The 13,240-nt window shown below is 42.7% G+C and overlaps 1 protein-coding gene across 5 annotated transcripts in view; it reads right to left on the bottom strand.

Annotated features, from left to right (window-relative positions):
• Positions 1–13,240, bottom strand: part of ANKRD44 (ankyrin repeat domain 44) — a 251,380-nt gene that overhangs the window by 145,750 nt on the left and 92,390 nt on the right. For all 5 annotated transcript variants that reach the window (XM_081142776.1, XM_081142775.1, XM_081142774.1 and 2 more), the window contains exon 2: positions 5,069–5,152. In XM_081142776.1, the coding sequence (XP_080998902.1) occupies positions 5,069–5,152 (84 nt within the window). The remainder of the gene's footprint in view (positions 1–5,068; positions 5,153–13,240) is intronic.

Raw genomic sequence — 13,240 nt, 5'->3', positions numbered from 1 at the left:
AATCCTATTGTTAAATAATAAATATTAAGAGCTTGACAAAATAGATGGATTAAAATAATCAACTTGGGAACAACCCAAGTGTAAAAACCATTTTTGAGACTATTAGAACAAAATAAAGTTCAATATACACTGGGTATTAGATGATATTGAGGAATTATTGTTCATTTTATTTGGTATAATTATTGTTCATTTTATTTGGGTGGTGGGCATGTGTGTGTGTGTTCATATCTGGTAGTGATGCTTTAAAAAAGAAATGAACATCATGGGTTTACTATCATATGAGACTTACAAATCTTGTAATTATAGTCTTTCACAGTTGTAACAGACTTTAAACATCACCTAGGCCAGGCATAGAAAAAACATTTCAATTTACAGGCCAAATCCAATTTAATAGTGATGTACTGAGAAGAAATTTTGGTCTTTACAAGTCAAAGGAAAAAAAGTCATGATCCATTAGCAACGTTGACCAAGGGCACAAGTTAGGAGAGTAGGGCCATATGTACAACTATCAGTCACCTTGAGAACCCAGAGCCTAGTAGTCTTTCAGGGAGCTTATTACTTGTCAAGTCAACTCATTACTTCTTTAGACAACTCTGTCTATTAAGTTATTTTTTATATTTTGAGCTGAAATCTTATTTTCTATAGCTTACCACCACATGACAAAATGATTAAGTTTAGTTCCATTTTGACTTGACAGTGTTTGAACTATTTGGGAACATTCTCCTGTCCTTTCCAAGGCTAAAACATCAACCATTCCTCACACGGCCTGGTCCCCCCCTCTGCCCCTCCCCCATCCTCACCACTCGCCACTGACAGGCACCAATTTGTCTCTGCCTCTCTCCCACAGTAGCACAGTAAAACTGTTAATGTCATTTTGTCAAAGCATAATCCAAAAAATGCCTTTACTGAGTTCAAATTTTGGTTTTCAGAATCTCTGCATTCATTTTTAATTCAGATGTTCTATCTTGAGCTCAATTTGGTTAGTCTGTTGAAGCCTCCTAAAATCTTTCTAGTTATCAGCCACATCTGGGTCAACTTAAATGGATTTCTCCAACCATACCACTGTCTTCCCACATTTCCAGGTTCTGGCATGCTACTGGCCAGAGAAACTACAAAAAAAGACTCAGAGTGCCCTTCCTGATCCTTCAGTGGCTTCTCAAATCCATCTACAGACTGCCAGTCTTACAAAGAGAACTTTCAATCCTACAACTGTGACCTGAGGGACACTAAGCCACACACTATGAGACAACTTGTTTTCTTTGGCAGAAACGAAAAATAGGTTACCACAAATTGGCTCAACATAAGTACCAAAGCAAGCTTTAGTCATTCACTCAACATGTGTTGCAAAGACTGGACTGGGAGACTGAGAAAATGAGAATAAATGACATAGTGGCCATGTCAACAAGCACACAGTGACTCAAAAGTAAAACATATAAATAACTCAAGTGACGTGACCAGTGTGATACAAAGAGCTATGGGGGTTGAGAGAAGAGGTGGGTTTCTTTGGCTGAGCTGGGGAGGTGGCAGAAAAGGAAGCAGAAAGGAAGTGAAATTAGGACAACCTAAGGAAGAAAGCAAGGGCAGGAGGGACTGGAACAGGGGAGAAGTGAGAACAGAATAAATACCAATGGGTTGAGCAATTTAATTTGGCTGAAACATAGGGTTCGTGAATACTATTAGTGGGAAATCAAGTCTGGAGAAACACAAAGAGGCAAACCTGAATGAGACTGCTTTCTATATCCGATTCCATTAATCAAAGGGTGCTTACACCAAATAACATGCAACCCATCAAAAGACACAGAGAGGTGTAAAAGGAAAAGAAAGGCCCCCCAAATCAGAACCTAGGCCAGAAAAGAAAAATTAAGTAAATAAACAGGGATAGAAAAAAGAAAAGGCTGAGAAGGAAAGAAGGTGATCATTGTGTTCCCACTCACAGGAGGATCCTCTACTATTAATTCCCCTTTCTTGACATTTAAATGTACTGGTTTGCAGCTTCTCTTCCCTCCTGAAAGGAATCTCCAGGCTGAGGTTTCTGATCCATATTTGTCTTCTCCCTGTCCCTTGGTTAACTACCACTTCCCCTAAACCACCTAATCCACACCCAGCAAAAGAGCCCACGCGACTGATCCCTAGAGAGTGTTGGCGAAAGAAAAGCTTGATGTTCAGAGGGCAGCTCAGCGTCTACACCATTCCTAATAACAGGGTGGGGGAGCAAATCATCTCCTCCAGACTCACCTGAGGGAGGGAGAAGGGGGTGTGAAGAGGGAGCCTAAGGAGGTGAGAGTGGCCATGTAAAGTAGAGCATAAGGAATATGGTCAGTACTGTTATAACGACTATGTCGGGGCCAGGTGGGTACCTGAAGCATTGGGGCACCACTCTGTGAACTACAAGACTGTCTAACCACTGTGCTGTACACCTGAAACTAATACAGAACAACAATGAACGTAAACTGCAGTTGAAAAAAATTTTTTAATTAAAAAAAAAAAAAGAGGTGTGAGTGGAGGAAAGGGGCTGTGAACCCTGGAGAGCCACACGACCCACCCAAGGAACTCAGGCCCTCCCGTGTTTGTTCATCCATTCATTCAGCCGCTCACTGGCTCATTCATTCCTCCCCCTCCCGGCCCCCTCCCGGCCCAGCTGCCGCACATCCAATGGCTTACAAATAAAAGCAAAGTGCACAGAACTCTTAGGTCTCATTTACACACCATTTCATCGGTCCCTTGTGATTAACCCAGGCCCGTCCGCAGCACCCTGGACTTTCCCCGTCACAAATGCACGGCAGTGTGACTTCATTGACTTCCCCGCCGCGGTGCAAGCTCCACGCGGAAAAGAGCTGCTTCCTTACGGCTGTACCCCTGGGACCCAGCGCGGGGCCTCATCTCAGTAAATAACCGTTCAATGAATGAAGAGCGCAGGGCACAGAAAAGTGCTCCGGCTCGAGTTCCCTAGCATTCTCGAAGACCCGAGGTGTCACCGGCGTCCGTTTGCTCCAGCTCTTTGGGACACAGCCGCGCTAATCGTCCAGCCTCGCTGGCAGGTAGGTGCTGCTAGCGCCCGAGTTCCGGTGGCGGTGATGGCAGTGGAAGTGATTGTGCCACTTCCAAGGTGACTCATAAAAACCCTCCCGGGCTTCGCTCCCATGCTTTCACTCCCGCTGGCTGGCTGGCCTGGAGACGAACCCCTCGGGTGACCTCAGAAGCCACATGTTGACACCTGGGATCCTGTGTGGAAAGGAACCACCCCTCTAATGTGTTCATAAGAGAACTAAACTTCTCTCATATTTACATTTAGGAGTCTATGTGTTACTGTAGTTAACCTATCTGACTAATCCAGTAGTAGAGTTTAGCGACAACGAAGATTAAGCTCTCCTAACCGCCATCAGCCAGCGACTGTCACTTTCCTAAGGAGAAATGGAGGCCATTCAGAGGCCAGCACAACCTTCCTTGGTATGTAAGACAACCAAAGTTCTGTTCGCTCGTGATCATCAGGAAGAGATAGGAACCTTGCCTTTGGCTTGCCTGGTCTTGGGCCACAGCCACAAAACACGCTGAGCAAATTCCGGTGATGTCAAAGCACTGTTTGCCTTGACCCTCTCAGAAATACAGGTCACACCCCACAGATCTTGGACAAATGCCCAACTGCCTTCTCGAGTTGTCTGGCCCTGGCCTCATCTGTGCTTACTTTGCAAAAATGCCACAAAACACTGCCCCGTTGTTTCCAGGGGAGAGGTTTCCAAAAGCTTTTTCAAAAAGCCACAGCAACCTGCACAGCCACAGAACAATGGTCACACCCAATGTCCCGCCTTCTGAATGAAGCATTCAGCCGACCAGATAGGGATACAACCTCAGACAGAATTCATCTCCCCGTGGCAGAGCTCTCCTTACACTACAATGTGCTCGACTCTTTCTGCTGTTTCTACTTAACACTAGAGACTTCAAAGAGAAAGCCTCTCCCCAATGGACTGGAGCGTGTAGGGAACTGAATTACATTAAGAGAATTAGCAGCACATACTGCATATAATTGCTTGTTCGACCCAGGTCTAGGAAGCTATTAAAAGGGTAAATTATTGACTAATTCTTTCTTCATCACAGGTCCATTTGTTTGGAGATGTTCCCAATACAGTGGTTCTTAATCTTTTAGGGGTCATAGACCCTTTGAATAATTTGGTGAAATGTCTTGACCCTTTCATGGAAAAATATAAATGTCCACAGGTACACACATACATTACACATGATTTCAGGTACACATCAGATGCCTAGTTCATCCAAGATCCCAGGTTCATGGACACACAACAGCAGAGGTCAGCAACCTGTCCCTCGAAAGGGCCAGATAGTAAACATTTTTGGCTATTTGGGCCACATACAGTCTCCATCACAGTTACTCAACTCCTTGTTGCAGTGCAAAAGTTGACATGGCTGTGTTCTGACAAAGCTTTATTTATAGACACTGAAATTTGAGTTTCATATAATGTTCATGTCACTAAATATTATTATTCTTTTCAATTTTTTAGCCATTTAAAAAGTAAAAACCATCCTTAGTTGGTAGTCTGTACGGAAACAGGCGGCAGACCATAATTGGTCAAGCCCTGCTATAGAGCATGGGTTCTAGATAAAAAATATTACACCTTTATTTTCACTGACTTCTAGTGGACATTTTCTATTTCCTTCCATTATGAATGTAGGCAGCCAACCTCAGGAGTGCCAGCAGTAACTTGGCCACCAGCAGCAATCACAGGTATGTTTGCACTACATTAGTTTCAAACAACGCAGAAGATTGATCACGCTCACTGCTATTTTTAAATTAAGGTCATTGTTAGATCTTCTGCTGTATCGTGCTATTTAAATGTGTTGCTAAAGAAGCACATCTATTATTATATCGCAAATTTTATTTTTAATGTTTTGATAACTGTATTTCAATATCTTTCCTTTCCAACCCTATACATTTTATCTTATGGGTTTAAAAACAGAATTCTGAGAAGCAGTCCTGAGCTGTCACCAGGTACCAGCGAGGTCCACGGCACAGAAAAGGTGAAGAGGCCCGAGCAGCTAAAACCACGGCATCACCTACCAGAGCGTTCACGTCTTCGGTCTTGTGGATGAGCATCCGTATCTCCTCCGGGTCACCGCTGAAGATGGCTTGGACCAGTGGGGGCTGTAAACACAGGAGAATCTGAATTACAACTATAATTAAATACATTTCATTGCATTCAGAGACAGATGGCTAGAAAACACATTCCCCAAAAGTTGATTCAACAATGATCACCTGGCAGACAAAGATGACTGTGGCTCAGACCCACCCCCGCTAGAAGTCTAGTGGGGGGCTATGTGCATAAAGAAACAACTGCAATACAACCTGAAGGCCATCGCAGACAGTCACATCTCACTTGGGGCTGTGAGTATAACATGAAAATCACCCACAGTTGAAATTGCCCTTGACAGGCCCTTAACTTCCCCATCACGGAAACAGCCAAATCGGTGGTTTTGTGCCTGAGTCCCCCGTGGCCCTGCCACCTCTCGCGGGGTGTCCTCACACCATTCCATGCCTAGGGGACGTTAATGGCCACGTTGCTGGCCCCCTGAACACGTCTTTGTCAATGTTTGGAAAACCTTTGAAACCGTTGCTGGACACTTCCCATAGCTTCAGCCAACGAGCACTGAGTGTTTTAAACGCGATTACAACCCACCGCCTGTCCAAAGGATGTGGCATCGTGGTGTGTAAGGAGCAGCAAGGCAGGGCGTTACCGAGCGCTTCCCACTGGCCTCGCCTACATCACACAGGACGCAGCACATAGTAGGATCTATAAGTGTGATGGAGACACAGCTGAAAGGGAAGCCAGCTCTGCTCGGGTGGCAGGTGGGGTGTGGAGAACGTCCAGAAAAGCTTCAGGAAGGCCCCCTAATGAACACGAGCTTGCACACAGGGAGGGAAGGGCGTTCCAGGCCGAGGAATGAGGGCGCGCAGAGGTATGGACACACAAAAAGCCTGATGTGTTGGAAATGCTGCCATCAACCCGGTGACCAGAGTGTGGGGTACGAGAGGAAACGTGGTGGGCCTGGGGCTTGGGCTGGGCTTGCCCCAGATGGTGAAGATTCCTGTGCAGAGCCAGCCCCCCTGCCTGCCGGCTACGTGCGGAGCTCGCTTTCCCTGCACAACCTGGGGGCGAGCTCGATCTTCACTGCCCAGCCCTCACAGGACCGTTATTAAGAACAAATGAGATACTATATGAGAAAACCCCTCTGTAGCCATATAACCCTACACAAATAATACGTTTTCTTTCTTTCTTTTTTTTTCTTTTTGTCTCTTTTAAAAATTTATCTTTATTGTTGAAAGCATTATAGATGTCTCCCTTGTTTTCCCCCCTGACCCCTTCCACCCTGTACTCATCCCCCCCAGGCCTTCACCTCACAATTGTGTGTGTCCAGGGATTATGTGCATATAGATATAAATTCTTTGGTTAATCTCTCCCCACCCACCCCCACTCCCCCAGCCACCCACTCCCCCTTTCCCTCTGAGATTCCTCAGTCTGTTCCAAGCTTCTTTGTCTCTGGATCTACTTTGTTCATCAGTTTATTCTGACCTGGAGGATATTGTGCTAAGCAAAATAAGCCAGTCAGAGAAGACAAGTATTACATGATCTCACTCAAATGTGGAATCTAATGCACAAATAACATGTTCTCATTAAGAAATGTTTAATAATGCAAATATGGAATATTTGACCTTCCCCCTCCCCCAAACTTTAAAAACCTTGGCAGTTACACACACACATTCACTCACTCATTCCATTGCCTCACAACCTGTTAATACTTTAGTCCTTAGTAGGCAATTAGATGACAGTTTCCCAAACCTGCCTGATCATAAGAATCACCTGAGATGCTTGTTAAAACAATATTCCCAGCCTGGCTGGGCATGACTCAGTGGTTCAGCATTGACCTAGGATCCAGGAGATTGCAGTTTGATTCCCGGTCAGGGCACATGCCTGGGTTGTGGGCTCAATCCCCAGTTGGGGGCATGCAGGAGGCAACCAATCAATGATGAGATGTTTCTCTCTCTCTCTCCCTCCCTCTTCCTCTCTCTGAAATCAATAAAGATATATTTTTTTTAAAAAACCACAAAACAATATTCCCAGATCCTTTCCCTAGAGATTCTGATTTAGTATATCCAGGGTGCGGGCCTGTGAATTTAGATTTTTAATAAATGCCTGCTTAATTCTAAGGAACTGGTGAACATTGGCCAAGGGTAAAATCTTCAGCATCACCTGCCCCAACCTCTCCCTGTGCTATCTATGTCAGAATCCAAGTCTTATTGTTTCTGTAAACTTTCTTTTTTACCATCCAGCTGCCTTTCTTACAGGTTTTAATGGAGTTTCTTGTCAATGAGGGGACCAATATAACTACTGTCAGTGGGATATAGTAACATTCCTTGAGCAAACACTATATAAAAACTGTTAAAACTGAAAATAAATATTTCAATATGCCAAGAACTTCTCCACAGCTTTCCCCTGTGCCATAAAAGTTTCCAGCAAGTAAATAGACGTATCTCTCTTTTTTTTAAATATATTTTTTATTGATATCAGAGAGAGGAAGGGAGAGGGAGATTGAGGGATAGAAACATCAATGATGAAAGAGAGTCATTGATCGGCTTCCTCCTGCACAGCCCCTGCTGGGCATCGAACCCACAACCCGGGCATGTGCCCTGTCTGGGAATTGAACCACAATCTCCTGGATCATAGGTTGATGCTCAACCGCTGAGCCACGCTGGCTGGGCCAGATGTATCTCTTTTTGCCCAAAATGCCACCTTCCTGCCAAGGTATACAATTCAGAGATATGTTCTCAAATTGCCAACAATTAAATTGTGGGAAAGAAGTCTTGAAGAGAATGCAAGTGTTCTCCTAGCTCAGTGTCAGCTGGTTGCTCTGTTAAACAAGGAGCTCCTTCCACGTGCTTGCTGACTACCCGCTGACCAAGTCTCCAGGCTAACTGCCCCATGGCAAGGCCTATATTTCACATAAAACAGAGTCAGACACAAACTCAGGATTGCAACAAAAATACTGAATCTTGTTTATCTGCTTCATAACTCTATGTCTCCGTGCTGCTGGCCAAATGCCTGTGTGCACTTTTCTGCCTCTGTGAAGCCCAAGAGAAAACAAATAACAAACCCCAATAACCACGAGATGACAAGCAGAGGCAGAATCCAACAAGATATCAGTGTTAAGTCACCTGAAACCTATATAATTTTATTAACTAATGTCACCCCAGTAAATTCCATTTTAAAAAGAAATTTAAACTCTTAAGAGAGGTATGCAGTCCTTTCAGCATTTTCTTAGCACGCTCAGCAGCTATAAACTGGAAACGATCACCAGGTGCTATAGATATCATCACAGTCCCTCGTGGAGATTCAGAAGGGACTGAATCTCCCTTCCTGGGCCTACTTTACCAATGGCACAAGCGGGATCCAATATTCAGACGCGACCTGTCCTGTTTCAACATCACCAACTATCTACACCCTAACATCTTTGCCAGGAGTGTTGACAGTCGTCTGCTAGAGGTGACCGTCTACAAGGCTGATGAAATCAGAACCCTCTAAGATGGAGAAGTGCAGAGCAGAGAGGCCCCTTGGATTTGGCAGCCACTATAAATTATGTAGCTAACCTTGCTAACATGAGAAACTGAAAATTTATCAGCAAAATACCAGTTTCTCTATCAGCACATCCCCTATCAGCCCACACAATGCAACATTTCTTAATTTTATCCCGCCTTTGAAAACAAATTGAGAAAATACCCAATTTCCACAAATATGATGCTAAATCAAACACATACTAGTCTTCTCAAATTTTGCAGTAGAGTTACAGTTCCACTAGGGGGAGCAAGATGGTAATTTGTCACCTGGGAGACAGGGGTAAATGTTCAGGGTGTGTAATTAAGGAAAAGTAAGGTGGCAGGAGAATGCGCTTTATTTGAGACATTAAAAAACTCAGCTTCTAAGAGAGTTCTTAGTAATAAGAAAACATACACACTATTTACATACCAAAAAAAAAAAAAGAAAGAAAAAAAAACCCCAAAACTTTCCTATTGACCCCTGAGGGTCCAGGTTCTTAGGAAAATGTATTGTTTTAAAGGATCATTTTCATCATTGCAAAACCCGATTCAATTATTCTTTCAATCCCACTTTTAAAAAGTGCATCCGACAGTTTAAGAGGAAAGCCCATCGTGGGTTCTATGAAGAGAGTGCCGCCTGTGGAGAGTATCCACTCCCACCTGCAATCAGGTCGTGAGTCCCTCCTCCAAAAGCCCCTAATGAAACCGCTGCTTTGATTTTTGCTAAAACTTTGTACGGTGCACTTCACCCTCCCTGTCAGAGCTGCATGTCCTTTACTAATCCATTGGCTTTGGAAGACAGGCAGAGTGATCGAGGCTGTCACTGAGCATCTGCAACTACGGTCAACGGTGAGAAGTCCAAGAAGATGCTCTCGCTGTGCGTCCCAAATTCCCGGTGTGTTGCTCATCTTTTTCTGATTTGATTGGGTAATTAAAGACTCCGAGTATCAAAGAAAACATCTTGCATTCTAATCGGGAGTGGGTGTTGGGAATCAATCAATAGCCAAGAGGGGAAAAATGATATTCCGCAACATCTGCCCATCCTCGAGTCTTCTGAGTCCAGCATGTCATGAAAGCAAGCTGGGGGCATGTTATTAGCAGCTAATAGCTGATGCAGTGATAATCTGGCCATATGAAACCATCAACTTATATGAACATGCTGAAACACTTCATTAAGTAACAACTGGTTTCTGTAAAAGGCAGGGCTTGTGTTTTTACAAAAGGAAAATAAAAATTTGTTCAAGTCACTAAATTTAACGGACAAAACTTGTTAGCTCTACTCACGTGGGTCCTGCTGTGCAACCTGCTGCAAGCCATTAGGCGCCTCCTGAACATAGATCACTCTTTACTAGGGGAGAAGTTCACTCCATCACAGAAAGATAATGACAATCATAAAATCAAAACCTGGTTCCCTTAAGAACTGTACAGAATATACTGAATCCTCATAAACACTTTTTAATGCAGGACTGCATGTCTGAAACATCTCCTACAAACTATGCTGCAGAGCAAATGTCTGTAACATTTCCAGTTATTTCCAATTATTAATAACAGAAAAAAAAACATAAAATCCCAAGTATCAGTAATACCCTCCTTATCTGCAGCTATTCATCAACTCTTTGTACATTATGAAAAAATAACTATATTTAGTCAGAAAATTTAAAAAATTAATTTATTATCTAACCTTGTCCAAAATGAAAATAACACGTAGGCATTGACTATATTTATCTAGAGACCAATTATCCAATTTTGGGAACATGTACATCCTTTGTTGCACCTTCCTTTCCTGAACTCTTCCTAGGACATTTCTCTGCTCTTTAATACAGTGCTGCTCATTACCACCCTTACCAAAGAATAGCTACCATGAGGGAAAATGAAACCCAGGCACTCAGAAAAGGTTAGGCAAAAGGAAGCGATGAAACAACATGATCAGTTAAGTTGAGATCTGAAGGCAATGTTGATTTTCACAGGCCTGAGAGCTTTCTCTTTTTCATCCACAGTAGGGGATTAATGTACGGTATAAGATTGACCTGAGATACTATTTTCTCATCTATAAAATGGTGTTATCATAGCTATTTTATAAGATGTGTTTAAGAAATTACATAACATATGTAGCACCCCTTGTACAGGGCCAGATGCCTAATGTGCACTCAATGAAAATAGTGATTAGTGCTGACTTTTGCATTAAGAAGCTTAAAAACTTTCACAGTCAAGTGTGTGTCCATCTTACAGTAGGAAAACCAAGGGATCTAGGGAGATCTCCTATCAAATCACAGAGCAAATAAATCGAGTTAGGATTATAACCCATTGAACACCACCTGTGAAGCACAGGGGCCCATCATACTGGGAGAGAAGCTTTTACAAGCAGGGGAGCAAAAATCAAACTGAGCCTTACTTGGCCTTTATTACACTGGACAAACTCAAAAACACCACACAAGCTCTCTGTACTTAGGGTCCTAATTTATAAAACCAAAATCAAAGCAACTCACCTGAATAACATATCATCTTTCTTTGACTAATCAAAGTGTGCCACATGCCCGGCTGGGCGTGGCTCAGTAGTTGAGCATCGACCTAGGATCCAGGAGATCACAGTTCGATTCCCGGTCAGGGCACATGCTCAGGTTGTGGGCTCGATCCCCAGTGGGGGACGTGCAGGAGGCAGCTGATCAATGACTCATCATTGATGTTTCTATCTCTCTCCCCCTCTCCCTTCCTCTCTATGAAATCAATAAAGATTTGGGGAAAAAAAAAAAAAAGTGTGCCACATATTCATGTCCACTGTATGGGATGTGAAGTCATAACTATACTACTGAAGGTTATCACGAACGTGTACAGTTATACTGCTACTTTATGATCTCCTGATGCCATAAGGAGGTTAATTCCATGTTGTGAAGAGGTCAAAGGATCCGAGACCAGAACTGAGTTTTCTTGCTTCTTGAAGTTTCGTACTTTCTCTCACGAGTCATGTTAATACAATGCAATGCAATGAAGAAGGAATCAATATATATAATTCATGATCATCAACTCAGCCTCAGTTTCGATGTGTTTTCTAGAGAAATATTATACACTACATGACTCACTAAAAAAAATATCACGATATATATACTCTCTATATATATATACACACACACATGCAGGGGTGTGTGTATATATGCCACATAGTGACTACATATGTGTACATATCTCTAACAATAACTAACAAAAAAACAACCTTGCCAAAAGTTAGAAAACAAACAGCTACAATCTTTCAGAGTAGGGGAGCTCGTGTGGGTGTGTTATCTGAAAGATGAAGGTAGGTGTTGCACTGGGCTTTGAAGACTGAGACTGGAATAAATCTTTCCTGATGGAGAAGAGTAAAAGAAGAGGTTAGAAAAGTAAATAACTGAGTGGGGAGAGCACTAAGCCGGCAGAAGGAATTTTAGCCTGATCATGTGGGCAAACAGGAACTGGGCTCTTGAGCAAGAGTTTATGCAAACACTGAAGCCGTCCAAGGTGTGCGCTGAACGCTGGAGGGGCTGAGATGGAGCTGGAGGGCCATATAGGAGAAGGCCATCGCCACAACCCAAGGCACCACGGGCGAGAACTTTCCGGTCTTCCTTTACCTGGGGCTCCCCAACGGCTACTTACAGGGATATGTAGAGTAGAAACAACAGATACTGTTTTCAGTTCTCTGCTGTTGCTCTGTTCCTGGATGCAAGCTTGGCTCAGCATCTTGGCCACTTTCCTCCATTCTTTATATAGAGCTCAAATCTCCTGCCCCTGAGACACTAATGTTTCCAGGTGAAACAGAGGTTACTTCCCTTCGTTCCTGGCACACTTCCATTTTTCCCCTACACAGAACCTCGGTGGAAGTGAGCTCTGTTTTGTCAGACTTGTCACTTGATCACTGAATTTAAACCACAGCATTTCAAAAATAAGCCACGTCCATATAGAGAAAAGCAAATGAAAACAAGGCAGATATGTTTTGCCAAACGCCATATTTTGACTGAGGTCTGCTGCCAACTCTCCACATCTTTTTTCACTCTGTCTAGTTTCAAATCGTTTGAGATCAAATCTAAACTTTAGCCAAGTCAATTAAATAGCACTTGGGAGTTAACTTTTAAAGAAGGTTCATTTAAGTAAGAGCACAATGGATCCAAGAGGTGAATTCATACAGAATATTTAAATCCCTGTAATTTTTGCTAAATGAAAAGAACAATATACTTCTACAAGTTTCCTGTTCTGAAAAATTGTTATAGATGTTTTATTTCCTATCTTAGTTTTGCTTACATTCTTTGTATAGCTGTATCTTATAACATATTGAATTCATGTGGTTTCAAATATGAAAGATGATTTAATAATGTCAATCAATATAAGTCATTCTAGTGATCTTTGTAGGGGGGAAAATGTACACATCCAGAAGAAAATTTTCAGGGCAATAAGTGTATTCAGAGTAATTTTTTTTGTGTGTCTATTCAGACACAGAAAGTGGTTCTCAATTTTAGGATGTATTGTACAAACATGTGTTTTTATCAATGCTCGGGATGTACAACCCTTATCATAATAAGGACAAAAATAAAATAGTATTCCTGAAAATATATATATAATAGAAAATGAGCTATTAAAAAAGTAATATTTTGCCCAGCTGGCGTGGCTCAGTGGTTGAGC

This window comes from Miniopterus schreibersii (assembly GCF_964146895.1).
Source record: "Miniopterus schreibersii genome assembly, chromosome: 7".
Classification (NCBI taxonomy): domain Eukaryota; kingdom Metazoa; phylum Chordata; class Mammalia; order Chiroptera; family Miniopteridae; genus Miniopterus; species Miniopterus schreibersii.
The sequence above is the reverse complement of the archived record's forward strand: the minus strand, read 5'-3'. Positions and strand labels throughout refer to the sequence as shown.